Here is a 23410-nt window from a genome sequence, read left to right on the forward strand (position 1 = left end):
TTGGCATTATATACAAGGAGGTATCTGCCTTAACATGCTGAATTTCCGACTTCCCAATTCTAAAGGTGTAATTACAAGTTGATTGTGGTTAACTACTTATTTGTCGGAAATAATAAAAAAATCATGGAGGACACCAAGTTCATTTTTGCCCATTGCTTAAGGAAATCTTATTAAAGCCAAAATGCATTCAACACATTTAGTTAATATCCAACTGATTTTCAATAAAATGTAATGTCTTATTTGTTGCCAACCATATAAACATACAGTGGGATCAATTGTTTAATAAATATGTGATTTTTTTAAACTATTGTTAATATTCATTGCAGATTCAGATACTTACCCTGTTCAGTGTTAAACTGGCGAGCAATTCCAGCTGCAGTGTTGAACCAATTCCCCATTGATAGACCTTTTTGGGGGACTTAAAAGCTGCAATATTCAAAAAAATTACAGATATGGAATGACCAACTTCTCTTGGAATGACCGAAAGAGTCATGCCTTTGGCCTTTATCTGGAAAAACTTCTGTTGCAGGGTGTCAGTCACCTTAGAGCAGCCTGCAGTCTTTCAGTCTCAGTAAAAATGGGAGGAATGTTGCCAGTTAAATACGGTTAGTCATATAATTAAGGAAACGAGCAGCAGATGCCAGATTAACACCAGTAACGTTGAGGTTTCAGTAAGTGTTCTCTAATTTTGATCAGAGTTCTTTTTTTCTCAAATATCTCATTTACATTTTTACACTGTCCTTCAGAATACATTAGCTAAATTCAATTATAAAATATGCCCCTAAAAACTGCCCTTTTACTCCTGTTAGGATACTTTCAAATAGGAGTGAGCAGTGACCTTGAAATGTAAAAAAATGAAGGTTGTTCCCTATATTTGATCTCCACTATACATAAACATTTTTACCACAATAAATTAAATATTAATTCAACAGATTAAGTCAAAATTAGGAGGCATAATTTTATTTGTTGGACACAGATGATAAAGTAAAGACCTCTAAGGTTGGACAGGCCATGCTAGATGATAAGGTAATCCACCATATCCAAGTTCTCACAAAAAAAACCCCAAAGTAAATTACTGACTCTAATGTTTTATATGGAAAGTTTCACCAATCTTGAACACGTTTTTATCTTTTATATCATACTAAGTTTGGTATTATGGAGAAGAAGATCTGATCGGAATCTGCCTTAACATGCAGAGTTTCCGACTTCCTAATTCTTAAGGTGTAATTACAAGTTTGTTGTGTTCAACTGCCTTGTTGTCAGAAATATTAATAATAATACAGGACACATTTTTGCCCATTGCTTGGGGAAATCTTAGTAAAGCCAAAATACATTTAAGATACTTAGTCAATATCCAACAAATTTTGAATAAAATGTCCATCCTATTTGTTGACAACCATATAAAGATACAGTGGTAATCGAAATTATTTACAATCTATAAATACTTGATTTTTTTTCTGAAATATTGTTAATCTTCATCGCAGATTCAGATTCTATTCAGAGTTCAGTGGCAAGCAATTCCAGCTGCAGTGTTGAACCAATTCCCCATTGAGAGTCTCTGCATTATCCTGTCCTCTCATACATTTGTCTTTTGTGGACGACCAGCCTTTTTGGGGGACTTAAATAAATTAGTGTCATTGTAAAGCTGCATTATTAAAAAAAAAAATCACAGATTTGGAATGACCAGCTTCTAGGGATGCTCATTTCGGTTAATTTTCCTGACCGACAACCGCTGCTAGTTTTTCGAACATTAACCATAACTGATAAAACTTTATTTGATTATACTACAGGGCCGTTGAATGCTTGAATCTGATTGGCTGACAAACGTTCTAGAGGTGTGCATTATTTTCAGGGAAACGCACGGCGAACGTAGTTCCAGGCAGCTTTTGACCGCAGTACATGTCTATATCACTTCGCCACACGATTTCAGTTATTTCAAAGGTCCTTACAGCCCAAAACAGCAAAATAACCAAAAGCTACAGTGACACTGGTAAAACTAATACATACAGTAAACAACAGGATAAAAACGACAGATTATGTCCAGTGAAAAGTGAAAGAGTGAAAACTCAGTGTTGCAAAACTCTGTGTTATTCCTTATTATGTAAGGAATAATTGACGACGGGCCGTAGAATTCTGCGAAAATAATGCACACCCGAGGTGGTGATGCGGTCATGACGCGAAGCGGAGTGGCCGTTCCACCTCGGGTGTGCATTATTTTCTAAGAATTCTACGGCCCGTCGTCAATTATTCCTTACATAATAAATTAGTTTAAAAATAGAATGCACGAGTATCAGTGATGATACATAAAAAATACAAGCAAATGTTTTATTTCAACGTGCAAACAACAGCATACAGAGCAAAGGAGCATCAACAAAAACTGTATTCACATATACTCAAATTATCACGCATCAGCAGCGCTTCTGAGAACAGATCAAATCAGAATAAAATATATAAAAATGAATAAAATAAATAGACCTACACTAAATATATATACATTTAATAACTATCTAATTAAGATGACAAAACTAAAACACACCGAATACTTCAATACGCTTTGAAGAACGGTACCAGTCTTGTTCTTCCCGTCGGACATAAACATATATAGCAGCCAAGGCCGTAACCAGGGTTTGAAAATTAGTGAGGTCCGAAGTAAGGTGTTAAGAATTGTGCTATAATGACACCCACGAATGCACTACATATAGCCTAAACTTCAAAATAGACAGACATGTAGATGATTGTGCTTTAATTAATGATTTTTGATGACTTAAGGTTAACTAAAGAGCATGAGACGTCTTCCTGCTGGCCAGTAAAGTTAACGTTATTTGGCATAGTAGCCTATTTCATTCTGTAACAAACAGATTTGTATTATGCTATTGTTTTTGACAGTGTTATACATTTCTTTCAGATATTAACGATGATCGCTGCGTTTGTCTTACCGATTGTGGTATCTTCCTGTCAGCAATTAAAGCTGCCTTCATGTGATATGGGAAAGATGATGCTTTCCACTTGTGAAGTGGAAATTACCAGTGTGTCGTGTTCAGGTGCTTTTGTTGTCGTAGTGAAGAGAAACATGGCGGACTCGGAATTTGTCCTCACATGGTACTTTGGTAAAACAGACCAAATAAAATAACATGAGAAAATTGGATCCTTCAGAACACTGTACGCACAGCACCCTACTGGAGGCGAGCCACGACAAGCTAGCATCTTCTATTAACGGTATTTTTAAAGACAACACTACGTTTAAATAGCGATGTTATTAAAATCCTTTATGCCCCAGCATTATGGCGGCTACAAACTAACCAACCAAACAGCAGAGAACTTTTAACATCATGCAATGCTTATCATTCAGTATAGTTTCGTTGCTGTCCGCCATGTTGAAAGGTCAACGTTTATCCCATCTTGGCAGCTCAGGTATCATAAAAAATTTCGAGCTTTCCAGTGGAAATACAACGCGAGTGTGTGTTCATGTGCAATTTTGATGTCGGATTTTGGTATTTACCATAATTACGATAGCACATGAAGGCAGCATAAGTTACTGATTGTCTATAAGCTTTTTTTTATGAATGTACAATGTTGCCAGATATTGATACGAAAAACACGCAATTACAAAAAGAATGAAAAAGATATCCGAAATAAGTTCAAAGCTTGTGTTTTGTAAATAAGATTAATATATCACTAACACTAACGTTCAACTTTCCACTTTATAAACGTCCCAAACTGTCACACTAAATTGGAAAAACGAGTCAAAAAACACGTATAATAGGTGGATCTGGCAACAAACGGAGGCTGCACCCGCGCTCTCAAGCCCAGCTCACTGCGGCTTTAAAACCTTTTAAACCGTTTAAAATTCTTACGATCGGTTGAAGGTTAAACGGTCAATATGAGCATCCCTACCAGCTTCTCTTGAAATGGCTGAAAGGGTCACCCTTTAGTCTTCATCTGGACAACCTCCTGTCTCAGGGTTTCAGTCATCTTAGAGCAGCCTGCTATTAAGTCAAAATTATGATACACAATTTTATTAGTTGGATACAGCTGATAAAGTCAAGACCTCTAAGGTGGGACAAGCCATGCTGATCCATATCCAAGTTCTCACAACAAAACCCACAGTGAATTTCTGCCTCTAATGCTTTATATGGAAAGTTTTGCCAATCTTGAACAAGTTTCTTTTACAGTATATCATTAGTTTGGCATTATTTGTTTGAATCTGCCTTAACATGCAGAATTTTCGAACTCCTATTTCTGAAGGTGTAATTACAAGTTTGTTGTGTTCAACTGCCAGAAATAATTAAGAAATAATAGGAATCATGGAGGACACCGGGTTTATTTTTGCCTATAGCCTGGGGAAATCTTAGCATGCTACATTTTATTAAAAAATCTGTTGGATATTGAATAAATATATTAAATACATTTTTTCTTTACTATTTGTTGCAAACCATATAAATATACAGTGGAGATCAAAATTATTTAATAAATACTTTTTTTTTAAACATTTTTTTCAGATTCTTACCCTGTTCAGTGTTCATCTGGCGAGCAATTCCTGCTGCAGTGTTAGACTAATTTCATTTAATTTCAGCTTTCACATTATCCTGTACTCTCATGCATTTACATAGACGACAAGCCTTTTGGGGGCCTTGAATGAATTAGTGTCATTGTAAAGCTGCATTATTCAAGAAATCACAGATTTGGAATGACTAACTTCTTGTGCAGTGGCTGAAAGGGTCATTCCTTTAGCCCTCATCTGGATAACCTCTTCTCTTAGGGTTTCAGTCACCTTAGAGCAGCCTACAATCTTGCAATCTCAGTGGAAATTGGAGGAATGCTGCCAGTTAAAAACGTTTGTCATATAATTAAGGAAATTAGCAGCAGATGCCAGATTAACACCAATAACTGTGAGGTTTCAGTAAGTGTTCTCTAATTTTGATTTTGAGTTCTTTTTCTTCTTTTTTTAACATTAAGTTTTTTTTTTCATTTGTAGTTTTGGCATTGTGAACAAGGTGTCTGATTCTGCCCTAACATGCTGAATTTCCGTCTTCCCAATTCTTAAAGTGTAATTACAAGTTTGTTGTGTTCAACTGCCAGAAATAATAGGAATCATGGAGGACACTGGGTTCATTTTTGCCCATTGCTTGGGGAAATTTTATTAAAGCCAAAATGTGTTTATGATATTTAGTCAATATCCAACCGATTTAGAATAAAATGTAGCATCCTATTTGTTGCAATCCATATAAACATACAGTGGAGATCTTTAAATACTTCTTTTTTTTTTCTGAAATAATGTTCATCTTCATCGCAGATTTAGATTCTTACCCTGTTCAGTGTTAAACTGGCGAGCAATTCCAGCTGCAATGCTGAACCAATACCCCGCTGAGTCTTCGCATTTTTCTGTCCTCTCATGCATTTGTCTTACGTAGTGAAAGTGAATTTCTGGCTCTAATGCTTTATATGGAAAGTTTTGCCAATATTGGGCAAGTTTCTGTCTTTTATATCATGATTAGTTTGGCATTATGGACAAGATGATGTCTGAATGTCCAATTTCCCAATTCTGATGGTGTAATTATATGTTTGTTGCGTTCAACTGCCTTAATATTGGAAATAATAGGAATCATGGAGAACACTGGGTTTATTTTTGCCCATTGCTTGGGGAAATCTTATTAAAGCCAAAATGCATTTATCATACTTAGTCAATATTCAACAAATTTTGAATAAAATGTAGCATCCTATTTGTTGCCAACCATATAAACATACAGTGGAGATCAAAATTATTTAATAATATATATTTTTTTCTGAAATATTGTTAATCTTCATCTCAGATTCAGATTCTTAGCCTGTTCTGTGTTCAACTGGCAAGCAATTCCAGCTGCAGTGCTGAACCAATTCCCCATTGGGGTCTCCACAATGTACTCTCCTCTTGTGCATTTGTCTTACGTGGACGGCCAGCCTTTTTGGGGGATTTGAATAAATTAGTGTCATTGTAAACCTGCAATATTCAAGAAATCACAGATTTGGAATGACCAACTTTTTGTGCAGTGGCTGAAAGAGTCATCCCTTTGGCCTTCATCTGGACATCTAAGATGACTGAGACCCTGAGACAGGAGGTTGTCCAGATGAAGACCAAAGGCATGATCCTTTCAGCCATTTCAAGAGAAGTTGGTCATTCCAAATCTGTGATTTGTTTTTAATATTGCAGCTTTACAATGACACTAATTTATTCAAGTCCTCCAAAAAGGCTGGTCGTCCACAAAAGGCAAATGAATTAGAGGACAGGATAATGCGGAGACTCAATGTGGAATTGGTTCAACACTGCAGCTGGAATTGCTTGCCACTGAACGCTGAACAGAATCTGAATCTGCGATGAAGATTAACAATATTTTTTAACAATATTTCAGAAAAAAATCAAGTATTTATAGATAGTAAATAATTTTGATTACCACAGTATGTTTATATGGTAGAAACCCTTTCTTATGGTTTCAGTCATCTTAGAGCAGCCTGCCATCTTGCAATCTCAGTTGCAAGAAAATTGGAGGAATGCTGCCAGTTAAAAAGGTTAGTCACATAATTAAGGAAATTAGCCCCAGATGCCAGATTAACACCAATAACTGTGAGGTTTAAGTAAATGTTCTCTAATTTTGATCAGAGTTCTTTTTTTAACATCTCATTAAGTTTTTTCATTTGTAGTTTTGGCATTGTGAACAAGGTGTCTGATTCTGCCTTAACATGCTGAATTTCCGTCTTCCCAATTATTAAAGTGTAATTACAACTTTGTTGTGTTCAACTGCCAGAGATAATTAAGAAATAATAGGAATCATGGAGGACACCAGGTTCATTTTTGCCCATTGCTTGGGGAAATTTTATTAAAGCCAAAATGCATTTAAGATATTAGTCAGTATCCAACAGCTTTTGAATAAAATGTAGCATTCTATTTGTTGCAATCCATATAAACGTACAGCGGAGATCTATAAATACTTCTTTTTTTTCTGAAATAATGTTCATCTTCATCGCAGATTTAGATTCTTACCCTGTTCAGCGTTCAACTGGCGAGCAATTCCAGCTGCAGTGCTTAACCAATTCCCCATTGAGAGTGTCCGCAATGTACTCTCCTCTTGTGCATTTGTCTTGGATGACCAGCCTTTTTGGGGGATTCGAATAAATTAGTGTCATTGTAAACCTGCAATATTTGAGAAATCACAGATTTGGAATGACCAACTTCTCTTGCAGTGGCTGAAAGGGTCAGGGTTGGCCTTCGTCTGGACAACCTCCTGTAAGAGGGTTTCAATCACTTTAGAGCGGCAATCTTGCAATCTCAAAAAAATGCAAAAATGCTGCCAGTTAAATAGGATTTGTCATATAATTAAGGAAATTATAACCAGGTATCAGATTAAAACCAGTTACTTGGAGGTATCTATAAGTGTTCTCTAATTTTGATTAGAGTATTCAAATATCTCATTTAAAGGAACCGTATGTATGAAATTTATGTCAGTTAATCATAAAATGGCCCTGACATGTCACTAGACAAAAAGAAATCATGTTCATTTCAAATACTTATATAACTGACAACAGTGGTCCGGCCAGGATATTGTCATTTAAAAGTGAGAGTTGCAGCCCACAACTGATGTTATTGTTGTCATTTTGTGTTTTGGTCTGAGGCTCCACCCTCCAGCTATCTACCAATCACGAAGTCAGTAGAGTTTCGTCATCCGGGTTGCCAGCTCTGTTACAGCTGCAGCTATACGAACGTGTCGGATAAAACATGTATAACGTTACGAAACCTAAAAGACCTCGTTATGAATCCGAAATACGTCGTGACAAAGTCCGAAATAAAACAAGGATTTGTATAGGAGATGCCTTTGAAAGATGGAGACGGCTGAAAACGGAGAAGAATTTGAAGATAGTCGCCAACGTTGCTAATTTTCTCCTGGACAGGTAAAATTCATCTATGTTTGGCTAACTTTGCTTCCGTACACAGTGGATTTTCCACGGTTGCCTGTGCTAAATGCATTTATAATTAAGCAATAAGGTACGAGAGGCCGTGCTGTATCATGAATAAATCACTGCTGAAGGGCGTTGTTAGGCACGACGCGAAGCAATAAAAATATTAAAATCAAAAATATATATTAATTTATATATATAAAGTTGTACGTTTTCATAAAGTAAAATCATTAACTGCCTTCCGCTGTAAAAAGTAGTCCCTAACTGCTGCAGCTGTGTTTACATTGCTAAGGGTGGTTGCTAAGGGGGTTCAATGATACACAAAACCGTCGAGTGAAGCGGTCATAGCAGTGCTGTATCATGAATACGACACAGCTGCTGACCAATCAGAATTGAGGAATGGAACTAACCGTTTTATAAAAAGCTTTATATCGCACCACTATCGCAATCTATGTTCCGACTGAAATGTGGTATTACAGTACATCCTTACGAAATATTTGGCTAATCGCCATCTGTAAATTTTTGCGATACATAATTACTTTCGCAAAACATCTCTTGTGAAGCATAAACATAATTAACAGAAGAAAAACAAATTACTGTGTAGGACTCGTCACTTGCCGTTGGAAGCTCCTTGTAGAAGCCTACTCCTGCAGCTTAGCTGGCAACCTCGTGTCAGAGGGGGAGCGGGAGGGGATACACCGTTCTACAGTATTTTGAAAGTGATTGCAGTACCAGTTTTGGCCGCAATCCTACATACGGTTCCTTTAAGTATTCTGTGCTTCAGAATACAATTCATTTATAAAACATGCTTAAAAACTGCCCGTTTACTTGCCTTTTGAAACCGCATTTTCAAACGTATGCATTTTCAGGCCCTCAAAACACATTGTGTAAACAAACAGCCGAAGTACATAAGTTTTCCGTTTTTATTTGAAAATGGTGTCACTACAGTAAACGGCCTTGTTTAGTTCATGGTCTGTCAAACTCGGAAACTCAGTTATTAAAATAACCTAGCTTCCTAGTTGTAAATACAACTTGAGGCCGTTTGTGTCTGATAGCATGTGAAGGCAACATGAGGTGTAGCTGTTGGACGGGTGGGGTTTCCTCTATGATAACATCTTATTGCGGGTGTGGTGGTGGTCTGATGACAGGACTTTTCATGAGATCAGCACCTAATGCCATTTAATTCTATTGATCACTGTGGTTACTAGTCATTACAAGGTGGCGTCCCATAGTTTTGTTTCTAAACGTCTTTTTAAAGAGTTTTTTAGGGTGTTTCGACCTGTCTACAACAGGAGGTGAGGGGTTAAGTGAGAGCCATGTAAGTAAACGAGGGAGTAAGAGTAGGTTTGTCAGGTTTGTAGAAGTAGACTCCACCACACTCAGCAACTTTTAAGGTTTTTGCTCCAAGCTGCAAATTCACATCAGGTTTTGCATCTCTGACGCAATAAACGAAGACAATCAGTCTTCTACGTGACAAAAAGAGATTAAAGAACATCATTCAACTCCACTGACTGCCAAAAATGTCATCAGGTAAGAGCTGTGTTGACAGGACCAAAAACTAAAACAGCAGCTGCAACTTTTTCACATCATAGCTTATAAAATCGTGATGTTTCAAAAATGTGTTAGGTTTGACGAACCTAAACATGAACAGATGAGTGTACACAAAGATGAATACACAATATTCTCAGGTAAATGGTAATGCCATTTACATCCTACGAGTAAGTTTTTCTGTCACAAGTGGAAATATATTACGCAGAACTGCCAAAGTGTGGCGGGTACATATACCATACATTAAAACTATTTCCTATCAGGTTAGGGAGAGATCCATCGTACAGGCATTTAGAAGACCGTAAGGGAACTATTAAGCGAAATTAGTCCGTCCCAGCGGTGTGTCTGACAGGACTAAACGTCATTAAAATGTTTAAACTGTAGTCAGATTTTACAAGGAGCCAGAGCGAAGAAAGAAAGTTATGTTTGAACATTTCACTACGGGTGAAGTCTAACCACAGGGGTTAGAGAGTGAAATAACCTCTTAAAAATGCAGGAGTCTCAAGGCACCTTAATGGATGAGATCATTCATCTGCTTTTGCAGGGAAGGAGGGATACTAATTTGTTGCTACTAATGTACATTTAATACACATTTTACATTAATGAAACTATAAAGGGACCAACTGAGGGAAATACTAGCTGTGGCAAGCACTTAATCGTGGGTATATAGGAAAATGAGAATATATTAAGACTCTTAAAGAAAATGGTCTAATAATTTCCACCAAGCTTGGAGTTTAAAAGGTTTCTGAGGCTGGTGTGAATGAGCGTATGGCTTGGTGCCATCAAAACGAGTGTCCAACCCATCTCATCCAACCCATAAGACTTAAACAAGTTTGGTCAAAGTGCACTAAAAAAGTTCTAACAGGCTTGAGGTCTATTAGTCAAATAGTTTTGTCCACATGAAAAGTTCAGTTTATTTTCATGGATATAGGATGTGCAGATTTTCTCAAGTTTTTATAACAGCTTGGTTGCAGGTAACATTGCACTTGTACCACCTCAAATACATCCTAAATGTTCAGAAGGCAATCAAATGAAAGTACAGAAAAGAGAGAAAGAGAAAACAATTTAACTAGTATAAAATCCTGCGCTGGGTTCCTCTCGATTTTTAAGTTCATAGAACTTCATTTTAGTTTTTGCTGTTGCAAACAATATAAAATACTATTTTTTTCTCAAACAAGTGTAAAAAAGGAACACACTAAAAATGTAGAATAGAATACAGCAAAAATTATTCACACAGGGAACAACAACAAACAAATAGTAACATAAAAAAACCCTCAAGATGGTAACAGCCGTCAAGTCCATATGAAATCTGCAAGTTGGTTTCCTTAGTATAAAACTGCATTTGCAATTTAAAAAGAACAGTCTTTTCAAGAAATGATACCAAATAATTGATTTTCAGTAGACACTTTACAATGACAGATCACTGCTTCAGACAGAAGCAGTTAAGAAAAACTATGGAAGAATTGTTTCGAACATACACACAGTAGCTACATTTCTAAAGCATTTCACACCGTAGTCAATTCTCTTCCCATTATGCAAGGCTTTTAAACGCCAAACATATATTAAGTACAACCTGATCTCATGACGAAAACGTACTTTAGCGTAAAGTACCAGTAACATGTACTGTATGTTTCGTGACATATTGTCCACAAAATGTCCAGAGTGGCTCTAAAAGAGCGTTCGTTTTTTCCCCCCGGAACAGATGAATGTACATATGGTACGTTTTACGTACAAAGTTCTGACGTGAAATGTCCACTGAATGTTGCTATAACTCTAACGCTTCTTTTACGTTTTAAAACAACATTGCCGTTTTTGCTGGTTTTTCGATCTTTTAGTTCTTTCATCATGAGTCATGTTTTTCACAGGATTTGTACCCAAGGATTCCGTATCCTAAGTCCAATTCTGTGCCGACTGAGCTACCGAGAAAGCTTGTCAAGTCCGGAAAACGAAACATATGGAAAACGATTACAAGCACTTGACGTTTTACCGCCTCTACTGTTTATTTCTGCTGAAAACTGCAGTGATATGTACTTATTGGTACGCATTTCACGTCTTGCGAAATGTTCCCACAGGTATGTTTTCGTCATGAGATCAGGTAGATTAAGTAGCATTACAAACAATGTAAACTGTGTTTGCTAAATTCACCCCCATATCTATGCAAGGCGACTTTAGAAAACACCTGGCTAGTAAACGGTTTATGCACTTAACCAATTAGTAAACACATATAGAACATCATAAAGCACGACAGCCAAAGTATATGAACAGGCATCTCATAATACAAGCATTAATGCTAATTTATTAGTTAGCTACAGGTTTGTGAGGTCATGTTTGATTAGGTAAGTGCTACTGTACCTCTACTTCACCTGGTATTCTTAGTCTGACATCCTGGCAGGAATGTGTTCAAAAGCTCTTTGGATTCTTGGGGCCGTTCACACAAACTGCGCTTTTGAGGTCAACTTGAGATGCTGCACAATAGTATCTAACTGCAGAGCCGCAACACTGATGAATGGAAAAGAAGGCATGTTTTTAATTTTTTTTTTAACTTGCCTTAAAGGGATATTTCACCCAAAAATGAAAATTGTATGTTTATCTGCTACCCCCAGGGCATCCAAGATATAGGCGACTTTGTTTTTTCAGTAGAACACAAACGAAGATTGTTAACTCAACCGTTGCAGTCTGTTAGTCATATAATGGCAGTCAATGGCTTTGAGAGTCAAAAAAACATACACAGGCAAAACCAAATTAAACTCTGCGGCTCGTGACGATACATTGAGGTCTTAACACACAAAACAATCGGTCTGTGCAAGAAACTAAGCAGTACTTATACAATTTTTTACCTCTGATCCCCCGCAATATCCAACTGTCCTGAGCGTGTTCACAACAGCTGGTGCATGGCGAAGAGCAAACAACCATAACTTCAGTCAATCAGGCTCAAAAGTTGAAAAGGTGAAAAGGCAACACTCCCGGATGAGTTTACGGAAGCAAACGTAATGTTTTAGTTTTTAATCGGTTGCAACAATCAGGATAAGCACAAGTAATTACCATTTTGAGTAGCAATCTCTCTGCACTGTATAAAGCCAGAGGACAGTTGGATATTGTGGGGAATCAGAGGTAAAAAATGATATAAATACTGTTCAGTTTCTTGCACAGACTGATTGTTTCGTGTGTTAAGACCTCAATGTATCGTCACGAGCCGCAGGTTTTAATTTGGTTTCGTCTGTGTATGTTTTTTTCACTCTCAAAGCCATGGGTCTCATTGACTGCCATTATATGACTGACAGACTGCAACGGTTTGAGTTAAAAATGTTTGTGTTCTACTGAAGAAACAAAGTCACCTACGACTTGGATGCCCTGGGGGTAAGCAGATAATCATCAAATTTTCATTTTCGGGTAAACTGTTCCTTTAATGTAGTTCTGACGCACAAGTAAAAATAAGCTAGACAGCGCAATTGTCAAATACATGTCGAATGCATGTTTACATAGAAAAAGAATTAAAAAGCAGCAAAGTAGAACGCAAAAACACTTTCTGTTTCACACTGCAGATGATTTCTGTGCACATTTATTTTGAGGCCCATATTTATGGAAGCTTTGGTAAACATAAAAGTCAAAATTATTACTTAAGCAAGTCATAATTCTCAAATTATGACAAAAATGTTGCTACGATATAAAATTGAGATAAAAGTAGAAACTGAGATAAAAAATACAAATGGTACAAAAAATGGTAACAATAAGGTGTCATTTGATAATGTTAGTTAGCGCATTAACTAACGTGAACAAACAATGAAAAACACATTCATTATTTTATTTATTAATCTTTGTTAATGTAATTAATACAAATACAGTCGTTCATTGTTTGTTCACAAATGTTACACAGAACTTATTTTAATAATGCATTAGTAAATGCTGAAATTAATATTAACTAAGATTAATAAATGCTGTAGCATTGTTCATGTTAACTAATGTTAATTAAAGAACCTTATTGTACAGTGTTACCAAAATTTTAAATGACAAAATGTCCAAAATGTCATATGACTTAAATTGAGATAATGACTTTTTAATCTTAATTTCAAATTATAATCACAAAATTATCACAAATCATAATTGAGTTTGAAATAAAGTAATTTATGCTAAAGTTAAACAAGTCCAATTATTTTATAACTCCGACTTGAGTGAAATTATTACTTTTTAGATATAGAATTGTGACAATAAGTTGAAATTATGACAAGAAAAATGGACTTTAAGTTATAATTTTGTCTTTTCCCTCATAATTATGACTTAGTATGTAAAAATAATTTGCCAACGCAGTTTTTTTTTTCTGGGGCCAGGCTGGACAATATCAACAGGTTACAGTATTTAAATAAAACACAGGAGTGAACTATTGACTTCTTATCTAAACACACGCACGCACACACACACAAGCAGCACTTTCCTTTTAGTAAGTATGACAACCCAAATTACTTTGTAGTAGCAGTTTGTTGCTATAGTTTGAAATCTGAGGTCTTCGATTAACATTTTGGATGTAAATATGGTCACAAATTACATTTCAGACTATACTTTTCTGTAGTCTTAATTATAAAAAAAATTTAAAATAATAAAACCGTTATTTACTTGGACTATGTGCTTCGTTTTAGACTGGCTGGGTTGTTATGCAGAAATACTGCCAGTTGAAAAGCGCAAGGTTGCAGTTACGCTTTTACTTTGTTTACTTTTTTTCGAGAGTGCAGTGTGAAACAGGCCTAATGTTACGAAGTTTATATAGCAGTACCATGTGGGAGGAAAGGATCAACACAACAAGTTTAGATAATCAGAGAAGAACATTTGTCAGGCTTAAAGCTGTAATTCAGCAAGCTTTTTAAGATATAAACTCATAAGACAAACCAAGACCACACATGTTTAGGCATAAGCGAAGACATCGTCTTGATCCAGCAAAAAGAGCCTTGAACAGAACCTTGATATTGCTTGTTTAAAATGATATTTAAAAACATTATTTTTGCATAATATAAGAGAGAGGGTGTTGAATCAAGTTGCTCATCTTACTGGATGCTGAAGTGATGAACCGTTTTCAGTAAACGTTTGACCGTGATTATGATGACTGGCAGGCAAGACATGCCTATAATAATAATAATAATAATAATAATAATAATAATAATAATGCAACTATGACCTATAAATGCCCCCTGAATGGTAAGGTTAAAACTTCAGCTCTAAATCTTCTGCCAGTCCTGTCTTTTTATCTATTAAAAAGAATATCCTTTTAGAAGTTCTTGAAAATTTCCAGATCCTTAGCTGGTACTGGTATGTCCTTCTTCCACTCGTCTTCTGGATAAGTGTCAAAATTAGACGTGTCGCCCTCGTGAGATACCTTGGGAACTATGGGTGGCTGTCAAAGCAATGAGAGAAATGCATTAAAGAGGCTTTAGATACACACTACTGTTCAAAAGTTTGCAGTCAGTAAATAAATGTCTCATTTTAATCATCAAAAAATCTCCAAATGTATTTTTTTTCCCCTCAACATTTATAATAAATTAGCATATTAGAATGATTTCAGAAGGATTATGTGAAACTAAAGACTGGAGTGATAATTAAATTACTATTTTATTGTTTCATTAATATTTTAATATTAATATTAATACAGCAACAGTTATTTTATAATATTATTTCAAAATCCTAGTTTTTATATTGTGTTTTTATTTGACCAACCCTAAACTAAAAGGTCACTTTCCATTTGTCGGCTACCAAGTATTTCTGGGAAACTGCAATATGTCTCGTAAACCATGGGAAATATTCTGGCTATATAATTCTAACAGTAAATAAAGTAAAAGAGAATCCCATTGTGGTAACACTTTCTATGAAGCCCCTATTTATAATACATTATGAGGGTATTTCTAAGGCATTATAATGAATGCATAATGCATTATAATACAACTTATAATATGTTATATTATCTCATTAATACTCATAACAACAATTATAATACATTATAATACTTGACTATTTGAGGTTATAACTTTTAAGATTATGATTATTTATAACTCACAATGGATGCTATTTAATATATCTAATTTATAATGGACTATATCATATTACATTTATTCTTTTCATTTATATTATGTTTTATTTTGATGGTCCCCTTATTCTACTGAATATAAGCAACTTTTCAACTGCATGTCAACTAACACTCCTTAGAGTAGTAGTAGACTTAGGTTAAGGTTAGGCTAGGTAGAAGGTTCATGTACTTGCAAAGTTACTTGTAATAAGTTTGTCATTTGGGGAACTATCAAAATACAGTGTTAGCATATATTTTGCATACTACTAATAATAATTACCGCTATCTGACATGGAGTTGCAGAGTTACTTATCAAAAACTGTCTAAAGGGTATCATCAAAATAATCAAACTGATGTCATTACACATTCATCTGATCTGATGCCTGATCTTAGGGATCTTTGGGAAATATTATTATAATTACTTATAAGTGGTCTTTGTATGCTTTAAGTAAAGTGACATGAGAAAGATGGCAAGAAATGAGACTTATAATACGTTATAACTATGGAGGAGGTAATCATACTCTTAAAAGCTATAACCACAAATAAGTAAAACATTATAATACAATAAAACTGTTCTTATGAATACTCATAAGACGATACAACATATTATAAGGTTTTTTATAATGCATTATAAATTTATTATAACGCCTTAAGAATACCCTTATAATATATTATAAATACAGGCTTCATAGAAAGTGTTACCCACATTGTTTTTAAAGTATAGTTCACCAAAATTTAAAATTACCCCAAGCCATCCTAGGTGTGTATGACTTTCTATTTTTAAGATGAATACAGTCAGTTATTTTAAAAATGTTGCGAGTCTTCCAAATTAAAACCTCCAATGTAAGTGAATGTCTGTTGAGTTTTTGAAGTCCAAAAAAGTGCATCCATCCATCATAAAACAAAAAACAAAACAAAAAACACTCCATATGGCTCTGAGGGTTTAATAGAGGCCTTTTGAATTGATGTGTTTGTGTAAGAAAAACATCCATATTTAAAACTTTACAAACCATAATATCCAGCTTTCGCTAACTGTCGTACACTCATTCACAAAAAAAGGCATTCCAGCGGATAACGTAGGATGTAGGCGTAATATAAACTCCGGCGAAATGTGATGAATGTGGAAGTGCAGAGAAGAGGGCGAAACAAAACACTAGTCATAAATTTGAAGTACAAAACGAGAAATGTAAAGAAAAATGTCAGAGGATTTCGATGAGCCAAGAGGAGACTTTGCTCCTGTAAACAAAACGTGGTTCTCACGAGAAATAAAGTTTATGTTTATAAAGTTTTAAATATGAATATATTTCTTACACAAACACATCGATTCACTTCCAAAGGTCTTTATTAACCCCCTGGAGCTGTGTGGAGTACTTTTATGATGGATGGATGCCAGGGCTTGACATTAAGCTTTGACATGTCAGACATTCACTTGTCCGAGTAAAAAACGTACTTGTCCGGGGCAAAAAAAAGCCTTTTTTTTTGCTGTGTATTAATCCATTCTGAAGCAATAGTCTCATGACTACTCTATAAGGTCTTACTTTAATCAGAATATTTGTGGTATTTGCCTTAAATTGATTTCTAGGACACTTTTTAGCTTTATTTTCCTAACCTTACTAAATGTATGTCATCATTTATGTCAAATTCTTAAATTTGATCAATACATTCAATTAGAATAATTAGACTCTGTATGGTTACCATTCAAATTCAATCAGTATCAACAAACTCCATCTTTCCACTGCACAGGAAAAACCAAGCCTGCATCGAAAATGACATTTAAAGGAGTAGTTCAGAACAAAAATGTACAGATAATGTACTCACCCCTTTGTCATCCAAGATGTTCATGTCTTTTTTTCTTCAGTCGTAAAGAAATTGTGTTTTTTGAAGAAAGCATTTCAGGATTTCTCTCCATATAATGGACTTCTATGGTGCCCCCGAGTTTGAACTTCCGAAATGCAGTTTAAATGCAGCTTCAAAGGGCTCTAAATGATCCCAGCTGATGAATAAGAGTCTTATCTAGTGAAACGATTGGTTATTTTCTAGAAACATTTACAACTTATATACTTTTTAATCTCAAACGCTCGTCTTGTCGAACTAGACAAGACAAGCATTTGAGGTTAAAAAGTATATAAATTGTCTTTTTTTTTTTTTTAGAAAATAACCAATCATTTGGTTATATAAGACCCTTCTTTCCTCGACTGTGATCGTTCAGATGCCTTTGAAGCTGCATTTTGGAAATTCAAACTCAGGGGCACCATAGAAGTCCATTATATGGAGAGAAATCCTGAAATGTTTTAGTCAAAAAACTATTTCTTTACGACTGAATAAAGAAACACATAAACATCTTGGATGACAAGGGGGTGAGTACATTATCCGTACATTTTTGTTCTGAAAGTGAAATACTCCTTTAAATGTATTTACTGAGACTGTTTAATGAAGATAAGAATTTCCAAAAAATGCATTTACACAGTAAAATTGCAAATAAATAAATGTTATAAGATCAATGTGTCTAAAATGTAAGTCAGTTAATATTAACTACTAGTTTACTGAACTACTGTTGTATAAAATCAATGTCACGTTTGCAATTGTTATGGTGCTTACCTATACAATACGTTGTATATTATAATATAATGTTATATATAAAAAACAGGGTCCCGGACAAGCAGACAAGTGTTAATGTTGAGCCCTGGATGCACTTTATTGGACTTCAAAATCTCAACAGCCATTCACTGCCATTATAAAGCATGGACAATTCAGGATATTTTTAACATAATTCCAATTGTATTCATCAGAAAGAAGAAAGTCATATGACGGCTTGAGGGTGAGTAAATAATGGGGTACTTTTAATTTTTGTAAGAACTATCCCTTTAACGAGTCATTGTAATGACTTGGAAATCTTACAAAAATGAATAGTGGTATAAAATGAATATTAAATAACAGGACATTGTAAAGCTCTATACGATGCTTACCTTGAGTTTTCTACAGGGCACAGAATCCCAGTCTACTGACTTAAACCATCTGTGCTTCTTCACATCGTCAGCTCCATTCTGGAAGACGACAAAAATAATACACAAGATTATGATCGATTACTATAACTAAATGAACTAAAAGTAGAATGATGCCTAACATTTTGAGGCTGACCACCACAGTTAAAACTGTAACAAGAAGAACCTAAAAAGTCTGTCAATGCTCTTAGATTTAATCCTCATTTGACCCCAAACAGTCTGTTTAGCCACTGTATTGTCTTTTTAGTTTCTTAGAGAGGAAAAAGAAAAGTGGGACAACAATCCTAACCTACTAAAGGCTTCTAGAAACCTCAGAATTTGGGCCATGCATTGCACTGTGGGACCATGACAGATACACATTCGCTTAAGTGGAATAACAGATATCAGCACTTGTGAATGAGTGCTGCCAGCAGGACCTGGCCTTGCTGTGGAAACAGTGCAAACACAGCTGTGATTTTTGCTGCTGGGTCTTAAACTCGCATTGTATGTAGTCAGAGGAGAAAAAGCTAAGAAAGAAAGTGCTAAATTAACAACAGAAGCATCTAGCCTGGGAAATCCAACCAAAGTGACATTTCTTTTGAAAAAGGTTTTCCATCTTTGTTTCTTACTCTTAATCTGCTTTAATGGCAAAAAAACCCGAACAAATGGCGAGATACATATTTCAGCAGCCCTCATTCCTCACGTGTGGAGAATTATAATAACAGCATTAACTGTTGCTAATGGGAAAATGACGCTCAGACACAACCATCCACAAACTTCCCATGACATCACCGTCACAATATGCATCACGTTACGCATGACAGGCCTGGCGCATTGCTGCCACTTCATCTGGTGCCGGTTAGTAAATTATTTCCTCTGAAAGGACAATTTAGAAAAGTAAATGCCATTAAACCGCAACTCTATTATTACTATAGCTGAATATGCAGAAACATTTTGCACAAGGACTCTGTAGTCTGTAGTTCTTTCCCCAATATCCACCTCATCTGATGGGGGTTGGAAAGAGGTATAGTGGGAGAGTTGCCCGGTGTCAGAATCACTTTCTGAATGTCCAGGGAGTTTCTCCAGAGCCTCATCTCATCCCCTCTAGGCAGATAGGAAGTCTTCTTATCGTAACTGGAAACACATGTGGCCAACTGTGGCCTTTGGCAGAAAGATCTCACATCAAGGACTCAATCAAGGTCTAATTATTTGCCACGTGCAGCTTTATTAAGATGCAAAAGTTGCCTAGAAACAGAGATTATTCTCTAAGATGATTCATCGATTTTCAACATGGCCTTGAATTTGAGATGACTGTAAAAGAGGCCATATATAGTGTTCTCAAAGGAAATATCCCAGATGCTGATTCCTGCTGAAATACTTTGCTCAACCATTCAAGAACCATATAAAATATCTGTCACCAGCATCTTGCTTACCTTCATGTTTCCAAGCCTTCTTGCCCGATCAATCACCAGAAACTTCTTGATTAGGTCCCTAGATAAAAAAAGACAAGATGAGAACCACTATGCTAAAACCCACCTGATTTATACTTTATATTGTTTCAACAACAGTTCTTTCTGGTCCTCAAATCTGATTAGCTAAGAGAAGTGTGATATTCAAGTGATATTGGAACTCCAACCGTTATAGCATTAATATCACTCCACTTCTCACAGTGAGTGTTATGGCGGACGTCCAAATCCACTATAATTTTCTAAGCAATACTGTTTCTGTGCCACGGAATGTCGTTTTAAGAGTTTTTTTAGCCAAGAATGTACTTGTTTAGACTTCAAATATGCAGTTTGTTAATAAATATAATGTCTATTTGAAAATTTGCTTCTACGTTTTTAGAGATGTGAGCTTCAGGGCATCGGTAGCCGTTTAGTGCTTATGAACCGTCCGAGAGCAGCTTTACCTCGGCCAGATCTTCTGGAATTTTCATTTTGGGTTAATCTAATGGGCAGTCGTGTTAATCTATTATTTGTTCCAGAGCAAATAGTCACAAGAGACAAAATCTCATCATGTTATATTTTATGTAACTTTAATGCTGCATATCAGAGTGCTGCCTTTGTTCTTTTGACCAAATTGCCTAGCACATTTTATGATGGCAGTTGTTGTTCATTACATATTATTATACAATAAATACAATTTTGATAAATAAAAATTGAATTTAATAATAGCATTCAGTATTGGGAAATAGTCTGTGTTCGTGATGGTGATTAGTTTCATTGTTCCACCATTAGAGACTGTTTTTATGAGTAAGTCAGCAGATTTTTATATTGAAAGAGACTGGAACCTTGTAAACAAGGAAGTTATGTATCACCTTGTAAGACGCAGCCAACAAATGCACTGAGCAGACCTGTCATCGGAAATCACCCTTAACAGATAAAAGGATAGTACGACGAAGATATCGCTTTCCTTAGCGGACATTCAAACTAATGTTTTATTGTGATTGTGAGATTGAGCTGAAGAATGAATGCTGTATTAAATGCAGGTAATCACACTCACTCAGTTCATCTCTCTCTCATAATACATAACACATTGAGCTTTTAATACAGTAATACAATAAGCTTTCAATGAAGCAACTCAACGTTCCTTCACTATTAGTCCTAAAACAACGTTTTCGAATTAGTAACAGAGGCTTGGGCTGAGCTGTTTAACTGTCAATTTGAGATTTGAATCTGTGGCAAAAGAAAGTAGTTTGCACAAAAGAGGGTTTTCTAAGACACTTCTTTGTTGTTTCTAATGTATTTACATACTCGTACTGTCGAGCTGTTGTATAAATGCAATATTACCCTTGTAGCAGTGCAATATGGCTGTATATGTGCAAGATGTGTGGCTTCGTGCCTATGGCCAAATCACAGCCATGATGAATTACAGCCATATTGCCTTGCTACTTGTGTGATTTTGCTCATTTAATAAACACAAGAACACTAATTTTATGAAGACAGGCATTAAGAGTAGGGCAGTGTTGCCAAGTCTGCGGTTTTCCTGTGGAGTTGGGTTACTTTACCATTGTTGCCGTAGGTTGTTTTTCATGTTCGCGGGTTGAAGCGATACCAATAATGCTAATTTTACCAGGCGAATTACGCCAAAAAACATGTATTTTACCCCCCGGAATTTAATTTTTAATGGGGAACTCCCTCAAAATGCGACTGGGCTACTTTTGGACTAGTTTTGAGTAGCAATTGGGCAGGTTTTGTTGTGAAAACCTGGCAACCCTAGAGTAGCGATGCAAAAATGTAAAAATTCTGGCTGATTCAAATAAATCAATTATTATTTTAATATTATGTGTAACCATTAAATGGCTGATACTAAAAATATGTACTGCTTTGATGAAATAAAACAAAATTTAAATTACACCAACATTTTTGGCATCACAGCATTGTAAATGTACAGTATCTGAAATACGCTCTTTCAAATAATTATACTCTTCGAATATTTAAGTCCTGAAATAAGAAATATAGTTAATAAAGTTAACAGATCAACAATAATTTCAAAACATAACAAGAAAAGTGTTCTGTTCTTTTTATTAAAGACATTTTAAAGGAAAAATAAAAAAGGTTAAATCTTCGCTATAATGCATTGCTATCCACTGGATTTTACTTAAAATATATTTATATACACATACACCAGTTAATATTACTTAACTAACATTAACAAAAGAAAATAAAAAATGAATAAAATGAATTTATTTTCTACAAATCATTCTCGTAGCTTCATAAAATTATGGTTGAATCACTGATGTCACATGGACTATTTTAATGATGTCCTTACTACCTTTCTGGGCCTTCAATGTCTCAGTTGTGTTGCTGTCTATGTAGGGTCAGAAAGCTCTCGGATTTCATCAAAAATATCTTAATTTATGTTCTGAAAATGTTCTCACAGGACATTGAGTCATTAATGACTTTTCATTTTTGGGTGAACTATCCCTTTAACAATGGACATATACCAAAAAAAGTTACCAAAATGAATTGATACGCCAAACAAATCTTGAAACAAAATGTTATTAAAATGCACATACCAATATTTTCTGACAAAGGCCTGTAGTATAACTACTGACAACTACTCTCTCAAGAGAGATCATTCAAACTGCAGCTTATTAACATGAAAACAATTTCTACACACATAAAAATTCACCTGTATCAAGCTCTATACCCAACTCTTACTTATTAGGTTTAAAATCAGTCTGTATCTACGACCCAACAGACTTCAAGCTGCGAACACGAGCGCATTAGCATGTTTACTGCTGTGCCGTTGATGTTCTCACTCAACCTAACACGAGAGACGCCTGGAGCGATCGTGCTACAGATGACCTTCCCATTCACTCTAGCTTCCCTGGCAGATGTTATTCATTCTCCAATGATCATGTGTGTTTGACTTCAGAACACCATTATCTTATCAAGCTTGTTAAATCCCTACTGACATAAGTTGTAGTTTCGGCTACTTTCACAATTGTAAGTAGAGTAAACATGCCAGTTGAAAGGAAACACGGATTTGCTTTGCCTGAGGTGACTGTCTGTCTCTATTTCAGAGAGCTTCCTCAAGCTGTCTGTGTCTCTGGAGTGCAGACCGTTTGAAGCAGTGAGTTTAGCCTCTAGTGGACAAAAGCCATATTAGAAATTGCAGCTGTGATGTCATTTTGTCTTTGTGTTTGTACAGCTGCAATTACTGCTTAGATGAGAATACTGTTTGTTTTCTTGAGAGGGATAAATTAAAGGATTACTTTTTTGAACAAGAGGGGACAGTGGGTCGTTTGCTGAATCCTGAGCTCTTTTAGTTCAAAAGCACCATGAGTAATAGTGTAGAGTAAATAGACACCCGCCAGTCTGTAATCTGGAGGATGCCTCCACTCGTGTGTGGACGAGTTCATTAGAGGACATGACTTAGTTTGTAAATGCATGTAGAACTGTGA

General features: G+C 35.6%; 1 protein-coding gene across 1 annotated transcript in view; it reads right to left on the reverse strand.

Moving 5' to 3' along the window:
• Positions 1-10404: 10404 nt before the first annotated feature.
• The window catches only part of prkx (protein kinase X-linked), a 61752-nt gene continuing 48746 nt past the window's right edge, over positions 10405-23410 (reverse strand). Inside the window, exons 6-8 of the mRNA XM_073842095.1 lie at positions 19935-19992; positions 18487-18564; positions 10405-14854 (exon numbers count right to left, since the gene is read on the reverse strand). Coding sequence (XP_073698196.1) covers positions 14729-14854; positions 18487-18564; positions 19935-19992 — 262 coding nt within the window. The 3' untranslated portion in view covers positions 10405-14728. The remainder of the gene's footprint in view (positions 14855-18486; positions 18565-19934; positions 19993-23410) is intronic.

Source organism: Garra rufa, chromosome 6 (assembly GCF_049309525.1).
Source record: "Garra rufa chromosome 6, GarRuf1.0, whole genome shotgun sequence".
NCBI classification, from domain to species: domain Eukaryota; kingdom Metazoa; phylum Chordata; class Actinopteri; order Cypriniformes; family Cyprinidae; genus Garra; species Garra rufa.